We start from the raw sequence: 20,623 nt of genomic DNA, 5'->3' as shown, positions 1-20,623 counted from the left end.
AGTGTAAGCCGAATTTTTCAGCACAGTTTTTATGCTGAAAAAGCCCCCCTCGGCTTATAGTCTAGTGAGCAAAAAAAAAAAAATTTTTTAGGGTGGGGGAGGGAGGTCTATAACCAGCCGCAATATCAATGTATAGAATCTCCCATAAAATAGTGGGGAAAAAAAGAAGCTTTAAAACAAATAAAAGTTGTAAATCCCTCCTTTCCCTAGAATAGATACAAAAGTAGAAAATGACTGACACACATACACATTAGGTATCCCTGTGTCTGACAGTGCCCGGTCTACTGAATATAGGGGATCTGCAGTGCTCCTGTTCCGTCGGGAAGGGGTTAATAGGAGCACTGCAGATACCCTATAGTCAGCCAGGCTGAGTTCCAAGTGGGCGAAAAAACTGTCCTCAAGCTCAGGGAAGGGGCCGACAGACAACCAAAACACCCCCTCCCCTTCCCCAGCACCTACTGCACCCAAAAACTCCGACCATTTTAATTTTTTAAATTTTCCAGTAGCTGCTGCATTTCCCCCCCTTGGCTTATACTCGAGTCAATAAGTTTTCCCAGTTTTTTGTGGTAAAATTAGGGGCTTATATTCGGGTTGGCTTATGCTCGAGTATATACGGCACATAAGAAGAATTAAAAATCTAATTTAATTTTCCAAAACCATCGTATTCCCTTTCTTCTCATACGGATCATTTTTCCAGCCAATGATGTTGGCATTTATATTATAGTTAAAATATAAATACTCCGTAATTTTTGTTGGAGACAAAACGTAATCCCACAGATTGACATCACGTATTTCACCTACAAAGGACTGACTTGCTTCAAAACCGCCACCAAAATTGTCCTGTTCCTGCCCCAGGATGACAATCATGGGAGGAGAGATGGGAGATCTGGTCCTAGTAACTCTTCTAGGGTAGCGCTTGCCATTGATCCACAATTGGAGCAGTCCAGTCTCAGAGTCCCAAGTGACACAAGTGTGTTTCCAGTCTAGAACCTCGGGGTCCACTGTGAAGTAAATATCTTCATTATTTATGGAGATTGAAATATTATTTGGGGGCATCGGGTAAATAAGTAAGGCGTTGTCCTTTGCTCGTGTGGCTAGTGAGAAGAGAGAATGTACTCGGTTGAGGTCAGTGTAGGAGCTCAGACATACGGTAAGTTGTGTCAGAGGTTTCACTATAGTCGGCTTCAGGATCAGGTAGTCGGTAGATGTTGGTTTGGGAAACAGGACGGTTTTACTTCTACTTATATCTAATTAAAAAAAGACAATATATTAATTTTAATGGGGAAAACATTTATCATCACCATCATATATAAAAACTAGAGATAGGTCAATTGGATCATAACAAGCCAGATTCATTAGGAATTTTCCAAAAATCTTGGGTTTAGTAGAATCCAGGTTTTTTTGGGTTTCGCTAACTACAAACTACTATAGTACTCTGGAGCCTTTTCAGTATAATAAGCAAAGGTCCAGACGAGGTGCGGTAAAGTTAAAACCACTGATGCTTCCGTTCCCTCACCTCGCTTGGGCTCTCCTACAGTACCAAAGCATATTCCACAGCGTTCTCCGTCCTCTTTGGGCCTCTCCACATGGGATGCACCGATGACAAAACGTTGCTAGGCCTCATGTGGCCGCTGAGGCCCAATCGCAGGTCTCACTTCTCCCTGGGAAGCCCACCATGTTACAGAAGAGGCCCAAAGAGGACTGAAGATGTCTTGGAACATACACCGGACACCTTGAGGGAGCCCAGGAGAGGTGAGCGAAGATGTATAGTAACTATGTCCAGATCTAAATTGGAGTGAACACTGTAAATATTCGTGAAACTAAAACTACTAAAGAAACTACTAAAAACTAAGGGCCCGTTCACATGGGCACAGAAGGGGCGGATTATGGAGCAGAATCCACCTCATAATCCGCCCCCTCACAATGGTGGTCTATGGAGACCGCTAGAGTTCTTTTTTCTGAAAAAAAAAGCGAGCTGCCCTTTCTTCAGGTGGCTTCCGCGGCTTGTTGAGCCACGGCGTCCGCCTGGCGGCAGCAACCTCTGGAGTCGGACCATTCATTTGAGCTTACTCCGGAGGGGGAAGCCGCGACAGTCGTGGCAGACGGGTTTTGACCCAAGAGTGACGCGACTCCCCGCATCACTCGGTGTCAAAATCTGCCCCACCTCCCCCCGTGTGAACTAGCCCTAAGGTAGCAGAATAACATGATCTGAAAATGATTGGGGAAAGGATATTTTTACATCTATCTAAGACAAAATAGGAGTGATACAATAAAATTGAAGATAATAATAATAATGATAATTATCAACATATTTATACTGCTAAAAATAGCCTTGATCTAGGGATAAGTAATGTTCAAAAATTGGAGGACGAACTTCTAGAAGTTGTTCTTCACTTTGGACATCTTTTTTATAGAAGGATGTTGTGATGATAAACTGATCAATAGTGTGTCCACTTCTGGAACACTAAACAAATTTAGTTTCCCTACAGCACCTCCACAGGACAAATTTTTCATTAAAATCAATGGAATATGCGTATAATGCATGGATAGGTTGAGTCCTCCATAGCTAGAACTCTCAGAGGCCAGATTCTCATTAATCAAAAAGTATAGCATTATACCGTGTTTCCCTGAAAATATGTCATCCCACGAAAATAAGACATAGGGATTTTTTGAATTTCCTAATATAAGGCACCCCCCGAAAGTAAGACATAGTAGTCTTCAGGGTAGCAGCGGTAGCGGCTGCCATAGGGCCAGGGACATTAGGGGCCCAGTAACAGCCGCTACCGCTGCGTTTTTTTGTTTTTTTCAATAAGCCGTTACCGGCTGGAGTTACTCCAGACAGTGACAGGCCCTATTTACTTACCAATCCTGGCAGTGTCCGGGATCAGTAAGTGACACCGCGGGCCCCACAAACATCATTATTATACTCGGGGGTCTTTTCAAAACCCTGAGTATAATGATCGGAGGCCCGGGAGAGGTAAGCAAACATAACAAACTTTGCTGGAGACCGCCCCTTGCCTATATAAGGGGGCTGGTCTGGACGCCCAGCGCTCTAAGATTGAATCCAAATTCATACCCTAATCTGATATGGTGTGTGTGTGCGTGCGTGCGTGCGTGCGTACGTGCTTGCGCTTGGGTTCCAGCCTGTCTACACTTTATGGCCCTAGTTAGAATTATCCCCAGAGACAGCAATGCCATTTGTAGTTGGGCAGCATGCTGCCTTGTGTGTGTGAGTTTTCAGTCAGTGTTCACACTGACCAGTTGTTAGGCAGTAGCTGCATTGGGGGTTGAGTGGCTGGAAGCACACAGGGTTTGTTGGTCTCTGGCTAGCCAGTTAGTTTATTTGTGCGGCTGCTCTGACTGCACAGGGATCTGTGAACGGTAATAGAGCGCACCTGGTCCTTTTATTTAGCTGGCAATGACAGTAACTGTTGACAGCATTCACACGAGGTTGCTTAGCAGTCAGTAGCCCAATGGGCTCCGTAGGGTTTAGTTTTTTTTTAGGTTTTTTTTTTTTAATAAACCCTGCTGACCATAACACTGTGTGACTTACCTTTCCGGGCTCCAGACAGGCTTTGGGCCTAGTTGTGTGACTTCCCTGACATCACATGACCGGGGCCTGTGTCCTGGGTCATGTGACATCCCAGACGTCATTGAAGATGGCCGACATCACCGAGGAGTGCAGCAGAGCTGGGGATAGGTAAGTGACAGTGTTTTTATGTTGGCATCCTCCCCTGGGTCTACAATTATTATACTCTGGGATCTGAAAAGACCCCAGAGTATAATAATTGTTCATGGGTGTCCACAGTGGGGCATAATACTTTGTGCAGGGGCCACTATAGGGCATAATACTGTGTGTAGGGGCCACTATGGGGCATAATATTGTGTGCAGGGGCCACTATGGGACATAATACTGTGTGCTGGGGCCATTATGGGGCATAATACTTTGTGCAGGGGCCACTATGGGGAATAATACTGTGTGCAGGGGCCACTATGGAGCATAGTATTGTGTGCAGGGGCCACTATGAGACATAATACTGTGTGTAGGGACCACTATGGGGCATAATACTGTGTGCAGGGGCCACTATGGAGCATAATAATTTGTGCAGGGGCCACTATGGGACATAATATTGTGTGCAGGGGCCACTATGGGACATAATACTGTGTGTAGGGACCACTATGGGGCATAATACTGTGTGCAGGGGCCGCTATGTGACATAATACTGTGTGCTGGGGCCACTATGGGGCATAATACTGTGTGCAGGGGCCACTATGGGGCATAATACTGTGTGCAGGGGCCACTATGGGGCATAATACTGTGTGCAGGGGCCACTATGGAGCATAATACTGTGTGCAGGGGCCACTATGGGACATAATACTGTGTGTAGGGAACACTATGGGACATAATAGAGTGTGGAGGGGCCACTATGGAGCATAATACTGTGTACAGGGGCCACTATGGAGCATAATACTGTGTACAGGGGCCACTATGGGACATAATACCCCCACCAACCCTCCCCCCATACCCCTACACCACAGCATAGAAAATTGCGCTGTTTGGATAATAGCTCAGAAAATACTTCAGTGGTAGTCCCGTTCCTCCATCCCCTTTTTACCAGCGACTGATGGACAATGATCAGTCTTTAATAATGGAAGATATATATATATATATATATATATATATACATTTATATAGAAATTACACATACCTCCTTGTGAAAAGCATCCAGAGAAAATCGCAGATAAAATTAGGAGACTTCTCATCTTGCTGGAAAAAAATTAAAAATAAACTATTATATATACAACTGAGCTGTTAATGCACTTTCTCCCCATACAATCCGAAGAGAAACATGGCCCCCAATTCTTTTCTGAATATGGTTTCTTGTTTTTTCTGTTAAGGGTATTGTCTACAGTTTTTCACAAGGAGGCCAGGAAAGGTAAAATTATTAGACCCCCTAGGGGTATTGTATTTCTTAGGGGTCTGATCACTAATGCCATGCATTGCATATTGATGGCACTTACATTACAGGCTGCATAGAGCGTACATGTTAGACAAGCCTTCAATTGGCTTCTGGCTGTCATGGGAATGGATTTCTGGCCCTGGATCTCGGTCCAGGGGCCGACGATTGTTCCCAAAATGGCAGCACCCATGCGGCTTTGACCAAGGCCTTAATGCCCGTGATCAGCTCCTGAGCGGCCACCATACTTTAATACCAGACATCCGCCATTCTATTACGGCCTTATACACTGTCTACCAATAAGTATATGGACACCCAGTAAAGTACGGCGGAGGTGAAGTTATGGTCTGGGGGTGTTTCTCCTGGTAAGGACTGGGACCCTTGGTGCATGGTAAACCCAACCCCGACGCCTATTGCACTATTTTAGATAACAGTGTGCTTCCTACCTTATGGCGGTTCTACGGGTCGGACCAATGTTACTTCCAGGATGACGTTATGTAGCGAGGTCTACCATGGCTTGGTACAGTGACAATCAGGTTACCACCTGGACTGGCCTGCCCAGAGCCCAGACTTGAACTCTATCGAGCACCTGTGGAATGACCGAATTAAGGGGTGCAGCAGCCGTCCAAAATCGGTGAAAGAACTTACCTGTCTTCTCCAAGCCGAATGGAATAAAATACCACTAGGACTTGTGGAGAGCCCCAGAGGCTTGAGGCTGTCATTGCCGCTTGTGCTGCTCGGACCACAGGTGTCCAAATACTTATTGGTAGACCGTGTATCAGGAAAGGGTTTAGGGGCACACGGTGGCTCAGTGGTTAGCCAGCGCTTGGGTCCTGGTGTTCAAATCCCACCAAGGGCAAAAAAAAACATCTGCAAGGAGTTTGTATGTTCTCCCCGTGTTTGCATGGATTTCCATCCCATATTCCAAAAAAGACATACTGATAGGGAAAAAATGTACATTGTGAGCTCCATGTGGGGCTAACAATCTACATAAAAAAAAGGAAAGGGTTTAAAGTCTGCAAATTTTTACATTTGCAAAATTTTTTCAATTGTCTAATTTAAATATAACTATTTTTTGTAGGAAAATTGCTTGTAATAAAATACTCAGTACATTTTATCCATAGCTGCGTTCTGATCCAGATATCCAAATATCTGAAACCCTTCATACTATATAGGGCGAACTACATTAGCAACCAAGTTGGGACACTTATTTTCTGAAAAACAACGGTATAAAAATAGTAAAATTTTTAGTTCTTACAAAAATATTTATCTTAATAGACAAAAACGTTACATTAAAGGGTAAATGATGTGGTTATTAAAGAACGAAAATTCCCCGGTCATAAAGTGGTTACATAAGCAAAAAATTGGGAGAAAGAAAATTATAGCAAGAATAATAATAGTGAAAAAAAACATCAGAATTTACCTTATTTTCAATCTGAAATTCAGCAATTACTGACTGTAAGTAAAATTGAGAAATTGCAAAATGTGGAGATTATTTGTTACCTCTTAAGACATCTCAAGAAATGAAAATAATAAAGGAAATTGACAAAATCGTAAAAAGAAAATAAAAAATCAGAGTAAATTAGAATTTTTTTTTCCCTTAAACTTTTTGAAATTCAAGATATAATAGAGACCGATCCTTTACCTCTTCCTGTATATATCTGTTCATGGTACAAGGGCAGAATTCGTCTTTATATACTTATTGTCCTCCCAGCCATGTAATAAGATTATTTACTTACTAGGGAGTCGTTTCCTGAGAATTTCACACAAAGCCTATTGAATTACCCTGCTAAGATAAGAGATCTATTCCACAGAAGCCATTAACCTGCTAATGACTGGAGGTATCTCTGGCCATAATAACCAGACTTAGAAGCTATGGGCTAGGGTTGAGCGATTGGGATTGGAAAAGAGCAGATTCCGATTCTGATCTTTTCTCATGGGATCGAGGTCGGAGGTTATTTCCCACAATTAGGGTTGAGCGATCGTGTTCGGAAAAAATTGGATTCCGATCGGCAATCGAGAAAATTTCACGATCGCGATCGGAATTCCGAACACGATCTTTTTAGGTGGGATCGAGATCGGTAGTATTTCCCACAATGCCTTCACACTGAGTACATAGCGTATAGGTTCCATAGGAATGAATGGAAGCAGCCGACACACAGCCTTAACCCCCTGCGCGCCAGCAGCCTCCATTCATTCTAATGAACGTGACGTCTCCCCTCCCAGTACCCGCCCACACTCTCCTAACCCGCCCACACTCTCCTAACCCGCCCACACTCTCCTAACCTGGCAGGGAAGGGGCAGCGAAGGGAGAAGAAGACTGCAGCTGGATCAGCAGCGAGGCGGACGAAGAGCAGCGGAGCAGCCATCTCTGGAGGTAAGTGGACACCAGGGGGGACTAAGTAGCCAGAGGATTAAAAAGAAATCCTCTGGCTACTTAGTGATTCACTACACAGCGTGGATTCTAACAATTCTTAGATTCCATGCTGTATAGTGAATAGGATTGCTTTTAAAATCCGATCTCCGATTAATAAAAAAATCCCAATGACTTGCATTGGGATCGAGATCGGGTTCGAATGAAAAATGATCGGAAATCGGATTTTAAAATCGATCCTGAAAAGTCAGGATCGGCTCAACCCTACCCACAATGCTTGCCAATCATTGTGGGAAAAGCTAACAATGATTGTCCAGTAGCCAAGCATTGTGGGAAATAACCTCCGACCTCGTTCCCACGGGAAAAGATCGGAATCCGATCTTTTCCGATCCCGATCGCTCAACTCAACCCTACTATGGGCATATTTGGAGGCTAGGTTCTCCAACACACTCAGGCACAGACGGACAGTCAAGTTAAAGTTTGCTGCATTTGTACACCCAAGTACATTATACATCTCTGTACTTAGAATTTGCAGCGTGGACATCTCCTCCTAGTGACCAGGAAGTATGAGATACCAGGGAGAACGTTCACCTGTGTACGAAAGTGGGTGTCATATACCTGCTAGGCCCCCTTCCTCCCACAGCCATTTTCTTTGCTTTTTTCATTTAAATAACATGAAGCATAGTGAGGAAGAGTTGGTGGTCTACATTGTTGCTAAGGATGATGAGGATTAGCTATTTCTCAGTGGCGTAAAGAGGAATGGCGGGGCCCCATGGTGAACTTTTGACATGGGCCCCCCTTTCTGATCGACGCCAAAGACCTCAACCAACCGACACCCCACCCCCCGCATTCCTGTGCGCTCTATTATGCCCCATAGTGGCCCCTGCACAAAGTATTATGCCCCATAGTGGCCCCCACACACAGTATTATACCCCATAGTGGACCCTGCACACAGTATATGTCCCATAGTGGCCCCTGCACACAGTATTATGCCCCATAGTGGCCCCTGCACACAGTATTATCCCCCATAGTGGACCCTGCACACAGTATTATGCCCCATAGTGGCCCCTGCACTCAGTATTATGCCCCATAGTGGCCCCTTCACATAGTATTATGCCCCTTAGTGGCCCCTGTACACAGTATTATGTCCCATAGTGGCCCCTGCACACAATATTATACCCCATAATGGACCCTGCACACAGTATTATGCCCCATAGTGGCCCCTGCACATAGTATTATGCCCCTTAGTGGCCCCTGCACACAGTATTATAGCCCATAGTGGCCCCTTCACTCAGTATTATGCCCCATAGTGGCCCCTGTACGCAGTATTATGCCCCATGGTGGCCCCTGTACACAATATTATGCTCCATAGTGGCCCCTGCACACACAGTATTATGCCCCATAGTGGTCCCTGCACACAGTATTATGTCCCATAGTGGTCCCTACACACAGTATTATGTCCCATAGTGGCCCCTGCACACACTATTATGCCCCACTGTGGACACCCATGAACAATTATTATACTCTAGGGTCTTTTCAGACCCCAGAGTATAATAATCAGAGACCAAAGGGGGGTACCAACATAAAAAACGCTGTCACTTACCTATCTCCGGCTCCACTGCACTCCTCGGTGGTGTCGGCCATCTTCAATGATGGCCGGATGTCACATGACCCAGGAAGCAGGTCCCGGTCATGTGACATCAGGGATGTCACACAACTAGACCTGAAGCCTGTATGGAGCGTGGAGAGGTAAATAACACTGTTTTTTTATGCTCCCCTACCTCTCCCGGGCCTCCGATCATTATACTCGGGGGTCTGGAAAGACCCCCCAAGTATAATAGTGTATGTGGGGCCCGCTGTGTCACTTACCGATCCCATCCCCTGCCAGGATCGGTAAGTAAATAAGGCCCATTACCAGCTGGAGTAACTCCAGCCAGTAATGGCCTATTAAGAAAAAAAAACGCAGTGGTAGCGGCTGTCGCCAGGCCCCTAATGTCCCGGGCCCTGTGCCAGCTGCTACCCCGGTAGTTATGCCACTGCTATTCCTATTGCTTGGGTTCCAACACTAACTGGCTTCCCAGTTGCAGCAGTTGTACAGTTGGTGTCAGGTAGAGGGTTGGCATTAAAGGAAGGTTGCTCGCCCAATTGCCTATGTGGACTACCCCCTATGCATTTTAGAACCGGGATATTCACATAATAACCCTTTAAATGCTCTAGTTATGTGAATAGTGACAGACATATAGTAGGAGACATACAGTACATCTAAACAAATGTGTATGAATATTATTCCTGTAATGTTAATATGTGGGATTATGTTCTGCCCCCCGAAACTGTAACCCAATATTTCAGTCATACTATAGATGGGAACTTCATTGGGTGGCAAAATGGGTCTTATGTAAGCAAAGGAAATGCTAATGTTCTGAGAAATGGAATTTTCCCCTCCTCTTCTACATGATAACCTGAAGATAATGCAAACCTCTATTCACATTCAATTGTATCCAATCATAAAGGTAGGTCTATCAGATTTTACGTCTTCCTATGTTTTTACCAAACCTCATCCCGCCACTTAGAACCATCCTTAGTTTGTTGGATCAACAAACCTGGTCTCCTTATATGATAACAAGAGAATATGGCAATGTCCCAATAGGGAAGTTCTTTGGAAGAAGATTGATGTCCAAGGGTGGGGAGTGAGGTTTAGTTTCGGCACCTGGTTGCGTTGAGCACGAGCCAAGTAAGTAAATACAAATTTTAAAGATACAATACAGATTTTCTTTTTCCACAACTTACTAAAAGCCATCAAGTTTTTCAAGGCTTGGGACCTGAAGAATCTTGTTCCTTTGGAAGGTCGTCCTTGAGACTGGGCCAGTGTTTGTTGAGTATATGACATACTGTCTTATATGTTGTAATAAAGTTATTGCAACTCCATGTCGCATTGTTATTGTCTTTGGTTTCAGAATGTCGTGTTGTGATAGGGCCATATTGAGCAGATTGTCGAGATAGCCCTTATACAATACATAATTGAAGCCGATGCCCACAGGTTGGAGAGTACTACTCAAGTATCATCTGCAGCTATCACCAATAAAACAGTACCCCTGATGCCTATGGAAAATCTCTCTTACATTGCCAACCAATGACCATGCTTTCTACTATTGAGGGGCAAGAATCCCAGAACACCTTCTGGAGATGGGTCTCTTCAAGAATGTGTTGGATTGTCTAATATACTTTCATTCAGTTATTTTTCAAGGCCTATTAAATGGTTGGACATTTACTTATAGGTTACTTATAGCTAGTTCCACCTCCAGTAGATGTAGTGTTGGACTGAGGTTCCTTGGACCCACCAGAAAAAAAATGATATTCCACACTGTCCAAACCTTTGTCAGCAAACTGCAATGAGCTGACTTGATTGTCCATACCACAGAGCAGAAGATAACAGCTTTGAATGTAATCCCGAGAGCTCAGCCCCCCTCCCCTTCTGAGAGCAGTGAGTCGTGTTAACCATCCTGGATCAGATAACAAGCTGAGCACCTTGACAATGATGTGTAAACAATGAGAAGAATAATCTAAAATAACGAGCAAATGAAGCCACATTGCTAAAACAATGTATTTAGGAAAACAATTGAATTAATATAAGCTAGCAGTTTAGCTCTTTTCTATACAACCCCCCCCCCATTAATACAGGTTTATGTGCTTTCAAAGAAAGTCATTGAAAGAATCAAGCTGTAGAGGTTCTGAAGGAACAGCCAGAAGACATTCACTGTTCTTCAAGAAGGAAAGTATGCTGTTGGATGTCTGTAGCCTAAAACTGATATTGATCACCAAGAGTACCTATTGGTGAGGAACCATGAGCACAGGCATAAGAGAGAAAGCCAAAGTCTGCTCAATGTGATGGGATGAAAGCCAGGATAGAAAAATGCCCTCTGAACTAAAGCAACAAACAAGGGACACCGAGCGCCTATATGGTATAGTAATTAGAACACAACGGAAATGGTTAAGACCAAAGATTGGCCTCTTACCTTGACTTATTGTGATGTGTCACAAAAAGCAGTAATGTATAATTGACCGTGGTGGCCGCAGCTAATCCCCTTGTGTTAACCTGGTACGCAAACAACAGTAGAAACGAACCCCTCAAGGTATAAAACCAATCAGGCAGGATGAATGGGGTACAGCGCGCACAAACCAACAACCGAGCTGATGATCCTCAAACAATTTATTAGGTTAAGAAGCTCTACGCGTTTCGGGCCAATAGCCCTTCCTCAGGTGCAGCCTTCCAGTATTGCTGAAAACATAGCAGACACAATACTGGAAGGCTTTACATTGACTCTAAAGGAAATTCCAAAGTTTGCCAACAGATTGAACATGAGGTGAATTTAAATCTCTTAAATTCTTTATTCTTCTTCAGGCCACTCCAGGGCATTGTACGTATCACATCAAAACTGGAAAGCTTTATCCTTTGTTGTCCGGGTAGGAGCTGACTCTGTCACTTCATTCTTTCCAAGGATTTTCATTGAGGCGCCGGGTATTTTTATTTTTTATTTATTTACCCTTAGGATAGGTAATCAATATTAGATTTGTGTTTGCAGGGATCTGACACCCGAGACCCTCACAGATCAGCTTGGACTGAAACAGCGAGATTCCCAGTATCGTTTACATTTCAAGATCCGCGCTGCTCAGTCGCCGTACACATTGTAGCAGTTGGTGTAGGTACTGCAAATGAAAGCAGGTGGCACTCCTAAGTCAATTGTGTAGAGCAGCACTGCTCAGCTTTTCCCATAAGCTCCTCGCGCTTGGTATTCTACCAAGATGAGAATAACTTTAACTCCTGGTGGTCCAACAGCAGTGTGATCAAACCCTCTGGGTTTCCAAATTCTTATGGACTCTAAAAATTAGAATTAAAAAAAAAATTGTTATATTTTTTTGCGTGGTGTTCACCGTACACAATGAATAACATAATTTTTGGATAGTGCAGACTTATGTGTACATACGGATACCAAACACTATGCGATCTTGCCCCAGAACCACCCAGATTCTATGATCGCAGGGTTACGTTAGTCACGGGTCTGCTCTGTGTAATACAGCTGAGACCCCGAAGTTCTGCGGCACTAAAGTTTTCCACTAACCTGAAGTACCATGTGTCATGAAATGAAATTTTCAAAAACATTTCGGTACGTTAAGATGTTCTGAACGTAAACGTGAAGCAATACAGGACGGATTTGATAAATGGGGCTCTGTTGAGAAATCTAAAATTGGTTAGGGGTTAATGGTTAGGAGTTGTTAAAGTTAGGGTGTTAAAGTGACAACGTTGTTAGTGGGGTTCAAACTTCGGAACTTAAATATTGTTCACCGTTAATATTACAATTTTAATATATTTTTTAAAAAATATTAATATATTAAAATCTTAAAAATTATTAAATGGAGAACATTTGTCAATTTTTTTTAACTAGCATTGAAATGTATGAGACATGACTGGAACATTCCGCCTTCAAAGACAGGCAAATTTCTCATATATCTATTTCAACCTGGGTATAATTTCCATCCGGGTGAGACAGAACATTTCCATATATTGCTCCTGTTTGTCACTAGAATATGATGTTGGATTTGGGCATATTAAACAGGTGTTCTGGTCAGATTTATCACTGGACTAGACTTTATGAGGGTAAAACATCCAGAATGCTGCATCTCGGTAACATTGGTATGATGGTGGTAGATGCTGCCTCTCTTCTTGTTGTAGTTCCAGGACACCTAGGGATATCAATGATGTATATTCATGATGTAATGACGAAAAAAGGTCTTGACATAAAGGATCAACTTTTCTGTGGCCTTAGTATTGCTAACCTTACTGATGGACTTTGTCAGGTCATACAGGTCTTTGTTCTATTTCTGGAATTGACTATTACTGGGAGGATATTGAGTAACTCTACTATAATATTAACCCGGCTCTCCGCAATCTCCTGCACCCTCTTCTTCTCCACTTGGCTTAAGTTTTACTTCTGTCTGAAGATTGTAAACCTCAACAAAAGATGGTACATCTGTATACCGAGAAGATTTCCCAAGATCTTCCCATGGCTTCTACTTTTTTCGGTCTTGCAACCTGTTCTCTGAAGCTTTCCATTCCACGTCTCCCCTAGTACCCGCCCACACTCTCCTAACCCGACCACACTCTCCTAACCTGGCAGGGAGGGGGCCGCGAGGCGAAGAAGACTGCAGCTGGACCGGCAGCGAGGACAAGAAGAAGGAGGAGCAGCCATTTCTAGAGGTAAGTGGACACCAGGGGGGACTAAGTAGCCAGAGGATTAAAAAAAAATCCTCTGGCTACTTAGTGATTCACTACACAGCGTGGATTCTAACAATTGTTAGATTCCATGCTGTATAGTGAATAGGATTGCTTTTAAAATCCGATCTCCAATTAATAAAAAAATCCCATTGACTTGCATTGGGATCGGAATTGGAATCGAGATCGGGTTTGAATGAAAAATGATCAGAAATCAGACTTTAAAATCGATCCTGAAAAGTCAGGATCGGCTCAACCCTAATGCCAACACAACATGGTGCAAACCATTTGTCTAGCTATACAGTGGTATATTTTGCAGCCTTCTGTTGGGTTTGAATCCAAAATTTTGGTAAATTTGCCCATATTTGCAAGGGCCAAATGATAAAAGCTATCTCACTGCAGAGTAGATTTGGTTTGTCCAATGTGGATCTCGTAAAAGATGTGAATGTGATAAAAGATATTGTATGAAGGACAGATTGTATATTACTATAGGTAAATTGATAGATCTATTATTAACCTTAAAACATGTTTAAGGCTCTTCATCCAAAATTTACAATATGTCAATGTTACTCAATCAGTTATGTAAATTGCAGGAGGGGAACGTAGGGGTCTTCAAAGCCAATTGGGAAATTCCATCGTGTAATGTGACTAAATTACTCCGACTTTGGTCAGTCTATCTTTTTTTACCCACTGGGCTTATTTTTACTCTGAAGATTAGATATACATCAGATGAAAGAGCCCTAAATATTTGATGCAGTGGATCTCATCGATCTGTTATGGTATTGACCAATTCTGTAAAGATTTTTGGATCAAGACATTGACTTTATTAATGTAATTTTCTCGGTTCACTTACCTCCAGAGAGAACATTCTTCATACTTGGTTTCTCAGAAATCTCTGCGGACTCCATTTCTGTATTCATTTTGTGCCTGAAATTTAAAGGGGTATGCCCAAGATTTTTGAAAAATTCTTGTTAAGAACTGGTTGGTTCATCTGTACTGGCGGGATCCCTCTACAAGGGATGTATCTGGGCTATACTTGATGGATACACATGTATATTAAAGCTGTAAATTGGGAATGTATTGTATATCTGTAACATATAAATGCATGGCATATTGAAGTGGTATATAGGGATTTACAGATTTTTAGGGATATATATGGCAAATGTATATATTATACAGTATGTGGATATATGATATACAGTCCTATGAAAAAGTTTGGGCACCCCTATTAATCTTAATCATTTTTAGTTCTAAATAGTTTGGTGTTTGCAACAGCCATTTCAGTTTGATATATCTAATAACTGATGGACACAGTAATATTTCAGGATTGAAATGAGGTTTATTGTACTAACAGAAAATGCGCAATATGCATTAAACCAAAATTTGACCGGTGCAAAAGTATGGGCACCTCAACAGAAAAGTGACATTAATATTTAGTACATCCTCCTTTTGCAAAGATAACAGCCTCTAGTCGCTTCCTGTAGCTTTTAATCAGTTCCTGGCTCCTGGATGAAGGTATTTTGGACAAACAATTCAAGTTCAGTTAAGTTTGATGGTCGCCAAACATGGACAGCCCGCTCTCAAATGATCTGAAAACAAAGATTGTTCAACATAGTTGTTCAGGGGAAGGATACAAAACGTTGTCTCAGAGATTTAACCTGTCAGTTTCCACTGTGAGGAACATAGTAAGGAAATGGAAGAGCACAGGGACAGTTCTTGTTAAGCCCAGAAGTGGCAGGCCAAGAAAAATATCAGAAAGGCAGAGAAGAAGAATGGTGAGAACAGTCAAGGACAATCCACAGACCACCTCCAAAGAGCTGCAGCATCATCTTGCTGCAGATGGTGTCACTGTGCATCGGTCAACAATACAGCGCACTTTGCACAAGGAGAAGCTGTATGAGAGAGTGATGAGAAAGAAGCCGTTTCTGCACGTACGCCACAAATAGAGTTGCCTGAGGTATGAAAAAGCACATTTGGACAAGGCAGCTTCATTTTGGAAACAAAAATTGAGTTGTTTGGTTATAAAAAAAGGCGTTATGCATGGCGTCCAAAAAGAAACAGCATTCCAAGAAAAACACATGCTACCCACTGTAAAATTTGGTGGAGGTTCCATCATGCTTTGGGGCTGTGTGGCCAATGCCGGCATCGGGAATCTTGTTAAAGTTGAGGGTCGCATGGATTCCACTCAGTATCAGCAGATTCTTGAGAATAATGTTCAAGAATCAGTGACGAAGTTGAAGTTACGCCGGGGATGGATATTTCAGCAAGACAATGATCCAAAACACCGCTCCAAATCCTCAGGCATTCATGCAGAGGAACAATTACAATGTTCTGGAATGGCCATCCCAGTCCCCAGACCTGAATATCATTGAACATCTGTGGGATGATTTGAAGCGGGCTGTCCATGCTCGGCGACCATCTAACTTAACTGAACTTGAATTGTTTGTCCAAAATACCTTTATCCAGGATCCAGGAACTGATTAAAAGCTACAGGAAGCGACCAGAGGCTGTTATCTTTGCAAAAGGAGGATCTACTAAATATTAATGTCACTTTTCTGTTGAGGTGCCCATACTTTTGCACCGATCAAATTTTGGTTTAATGCATATTGCGCATTTTCTGTTAGTACAATAAACCTCATTTCAATCCTGAAATATTACTGTGTCCATCAGTTATTAGATATATCAAACTGAAATGGCTGTTGCAAATACCAAAATATTTAGAACTAAAAATGATTAAGATTAATAGGGGTGCCCAAACTTTTTCATAGGACTGTAAATGGGCTGCCTACGGTAGATATCACTATATGATGGTTTTATTCAGACTTGTATTATAAATCCATACCACCAAACCATTCCTGATCAAGCAGTTCTGAACCAAACCATTCCTGATCAAGCAGTTCTGAATTTCACCATTTCTGCCATAATATACTATAAGGGGGGTAGAGACCACCATATCGGTGTGTGGAGACTTATTAATCCTTTAGCACTCCACTTTGCAAGGGACTATGGGAAGAATATGCAAATCTGTCTTCCATGATGTAATTAGGAAGTCAGCTGCTGCCTCAGTGTTGCAAACCAATAGAGGGCGCTCACTGGAATGTGCAAGCCTGTCTTCCCTGATGTAATTAGGAAGACAGAATCTCAGTGATATAGCCCACTAGACTATACCTGTGTTACGGACATCAAAGGGTCCTCATTAATAAAATATGTTGCAGGGTTCCAAATTAAATTAACAGGCCTGGATAAGCTACCACCCATTTGGCCTGGAGAAGCCACACACACACACACACACACACACACACACACACACACACACACACACACACACACACACACACACACACACACACACAGAGCTGATAGTGTATCAAGTGAGTTCTGATTTATTGTTACAGAGAGATAGTATTTATACAGACAAAAAGCAGGTTGGACTTGTAACATACCAGGATTGGATGTGGAGTGCTGACATATTACACTCCAACAGGAAGCTACCCCCCTACAGTCACTGTATACAGTATGTGTATCTCAAGGCTCAGAAGATAATTATACATCAAAGGCTTTGGTGTCACTTCTTGGATCTAACTTTCAGTGTTCTATAGACATCCTGTGTTACACACTCTATATTGACAAGAAAAAGGTGCAGCCCTGAAGCTGATCAGATTGATGAGGATTCATTAGCATTCCATTTCCTTATTACCTAGAGAAGAAAAGGGTTTTCCTTCTTTGATCCCCATAGCATCTCCATGTTAATTAGTCTAACCACTTCCTTTTGAGACAAAACTACTTATCTTTGATAGAGAAAAATGGATGACAAATACGAGATAGAGGATATGATTCTAACACCTGGTAATAATCCCAGCATCATTGCAAAACAAAGGCCTCTTGGAAGGTCGAGCGTGATGTTAAAGGGAGCAGCCTTTATTGGGCTATTTCACTGAGATTCTGTCTTCCTTATTACATCAGGGAAGACAGGCTTGCACATTCCAGTGAGCGCCCTCTATTAGTTTGCAACACTGAGGCACCTGACTTCCTAATTACATCATGGAAGACAGATTTGCATGTTCCTCCCATAAATATACTATATCAATAAAATATTCGCCATGATACTGACCGGTTTGAAACATAATAACCTGATTTCCCAATAGATTCCCCATCAGACACCAACAGGTGTTTGTCAGACTTGCTTTTTTGGGCACACCATGGGTTTGTAATTGGGTGGGGTTTCAGCTATGGCATGACCAAAACTATTTACAGGAGGAAAACAACCTCCCAGCATACAATAAATGATCTTAGTTAGAGATGAGCAAATCAATTCTGCAGAAATGGAATTCGATCCAAATTTCAGGAAATCTTTGATTTGCCAAGAATCTGGATTTCTTCATGCTTTGATGCATCGAAATGCATTTTTTTTTAAATAAAATGGCTGCTGCACCTGTTAGGACAAAGGTCAGGGAACTCTGGGAATGTGGAATCACCCACAATGCCAAGTGTGAGGCTAATCACCCAGCCCAGTGGCTATTTTAGATGCAGTCATTTCACATCACTCTTACTGCCGGGAGAGACATCAGCAGGAGCTAGGGACAGTGATAGAAAACAGATACAAGTTCAGGGAAAGAGGATTGCTAAAGAAGGGAAAGTATAAGGAGGAAATCAAAGACAGATTTAGGGTGATTGCAGCGCCATTAACAGAAAGAATCTTAATACACATTGCAGCACTCACTGCTGCTATACTTCTGCTTATTACTCATACCTGTGTGTTCAAGGTGAAACACAACAAGCCTTTTACAGAAAAACTGTGAATTATCATCCACTATTACCTGCACTCAGCACAGCACACCTTTTTAAAGGTGTTTATTAGTCCGTAAATAAATTTGGGGCTTTTAGCTGTTGTGTGCAGAGTAAACAATTACTCAATAATTCGGGGGCCACATGGTGGCTCAGCGGTTAGCACTGCAGCCTTGCAGCACTGGGGTCCTAGTGTTCAAATCTCGCCAAGGGCAAAAAAACATCTGCAAGGAGTTTGTATGTTCTCCCCGTGTTTGCGTGGATTTCCGTCCCATATTCCAAAAAGACATACTGATAGGAAAAAAAAATGTAGATTGTGAGCCCAATGTGGGGATCACAATCTACATTAAAAAAAAAAACAAACCTCAATAATTCTTAGCCACTAATCTCTACAGTTAGTGGTTATGCTAACACTTACTTAAAGGTATTTATCAGTGGGGAAACAAATTAGGGACATATTCGCTATTTTGTTCCCGGTATAAAATTATAGGCCATTTATCAGTATGTCAGACAGAGAGGCGACAGACTATGCACAGGGGAGGGCCACAGGCCTAAACGTTTCTGGAGCAGGCACAGTTCACAGTAGAGTAAGGGGGCGTGACGGCAGGGGGTCACTTACAGAGGCTTGAGCTCCCAATGTTAAGTCATGGTCCTGTCTTGACCAACAACTCAATGGCTGAAGACTGGTTGACTCAGTCATTCACTTCATCCCAAGTCACATCAGACACCGCCAGCCAAGTGTCGGTGGGTTTGTCAGACACAACCCTTAGTTGGCATGGCCAGGGAGCAGGCCCTGTGTCCTCCGGTGTCCTGAACCTGCCTCTGTCCTTTTATGTTCCCTCAGATAAATAATTACTGTATGCCTTTGGCTCAAATCCTCTAAATTGGAGGATGAGATACTACTCAGCAGCTAAGTGCCCAGCCATGATCTGGAGAAGACATCCGCCACTTCCTCTGGTAGTAGTGATGAGCAGAGTGGCGTGGGAGCTGGTGTTGTGAGCGGTCAGGCTCCTGGCATAGATACTGTTGAGGAGGACATCAGTGACATTATTTCATGACGATGTAGCCAATTGCAATTAGAATGACTACTGACTCTCCACAATATTGGACCCTCGCTACTGGGGAAAAATGGGGGCCTTTTTTACACCTGCTGAGAGGGAGGACAAACTGAACTACTATAGAGACATGCTATGTAGAAAGTTGACCACTGCCTATCTGTGCTATTGTCCATATTCTTGCATGTCCTACCGGGGGAGCCCTGAGCACTCAACTTGCACTGGCATGATAGCTGTGGGAGGGGGTGGCAGGAGTAGTATGGGCTCAATCAGCAACAGCCTGAGCCTAGAGTCGCTGATGAGCAGCTTTCTTCACCCACCTAGTGAAGAAGCTGCTCATCAAAAGCTAGACACAGAGAAGAACTTGAACCAGAAGGTGGTGGCATACTTAGAGTGCATCCTGCTACCCTTCATGGAAGATCTGCTGTACTTCTGAGTTTGCCCTGGAAAAGCTGTCCTGCCCGACCAGTAATGTGGCATCAGAGTGGGTATTTAGGGTGACGGGGGCCATAGTTACTCCAAGGAAAACTCGTCTGTCCATTCAAAATTTGGAGAGTCTCACCTTTATGAAGATGAATCAGGAGTGGATCAGCCAGGATTTCCACCCACCAATGCCTGATGCAGCAGATTAAATGATCCATGCTGCCTTACCACACTCTGTCAACGGGTCACTGTATGGCTTCCTAAGGCTGCTGCAATCTCCACACTCTGCCACTGGGTTACTGTGTGGCCTCATAACTCTGTTGCTACCTCCATATTATATCAACTTGCCACTCTGTGGCCTACTTATGCTGCTGCCACCTCCGGACTCTGCAACTGGGTCACTGTATCCCCTCATAAGGCTACTGAAGCCTCCACACTCTGCCACTGGGTCACTGTATGGCCTCCTTACACTTCTGCTGCCTCCCCTTTCTGCCACTTGGTCATTGTATGGCCTCTTAAGGCTGCTGCAACCTCCACACTCTGCCCCTGAGTAACTGTATGGCCTCCTCATGCTGCTGCCACCACCCCACTCTGCCACTGTGTCACTGTATGGCCTCCTAAGGATTCTGCAACCTCCACACTCTGCCACTGTATGGCCTCATAAGGCTGCTGCAATGTCTACATTCTGCCACTGGGTCATACACCGCTAAGCACACCCTCCTTGAGCTGCAGCGGGAGAACAGCCTCCCACAACATAGGA

The 20,623-nt window shown here is 43.3% G+C and overlaps 1 protein-coding gene across 1 annotated transcript; it reads right to left on the bottom strand.

The window, feature by feature from the left end:
• Positions 1 to 642: 642 nt before the first annotated feature.
• Positions 643 to 14,520, bottom strand: LOC142214571 (jeltraxin-like). Its single transcript, XM_075283512.1, has 2 exons — positions 14,454 to 14,520; positions 643 to 1,247 (listed from the first exon to the last, which is right to left on the bottom strand). Exons 1-2 carry the CDS (start codon positions 14,518 to 14,520, stop codon positions 643 to 645), a joined length of 672 nt encoding a protein of 223 aa, XP_075139613.1.
• Between the last annotated feature and the right edge of the window lie 6,103 nt (positions 14,521 to 20,623).

Source organism: Leptodactylus fuscus, chromosome 7 (genome assembly GCF_031893055.1).
Source record: "Leptodactylus fuscus isolate aLepFus1 chromosome 7, aLepFus1.hap2, whole genome shotgun sequence".
Taxonomy (NCBI): domain Eukaryota; kingdom Metazoa; phylum Chordata; class Amphibia; order Anura; family Leptodactylidae; genus Leptodactylus; species Leptodactylus fuscus.
The sequence above is the reverse complement of the archived record's forward strand: the minus strand, read 5'-3'. Positions and strand labels throughout refer to the sequence as shown.

Coding starts and splice junctions, on each gene's coding strand:
- LOC142214571 (XM_075283512.1), bottom strand. CDS start 14,520: ATGAATACAGAAATGGAGTCCGCAGAGATTTCTGAGAAACCAAGTATG. Junction 1,248..14,453: donor GAAGAATGTTCTCTCTGGAG/GTAAGTGAACCG, acceptor TTTTTTAATTAG/ATATAAGTAGAAGTAAAACC.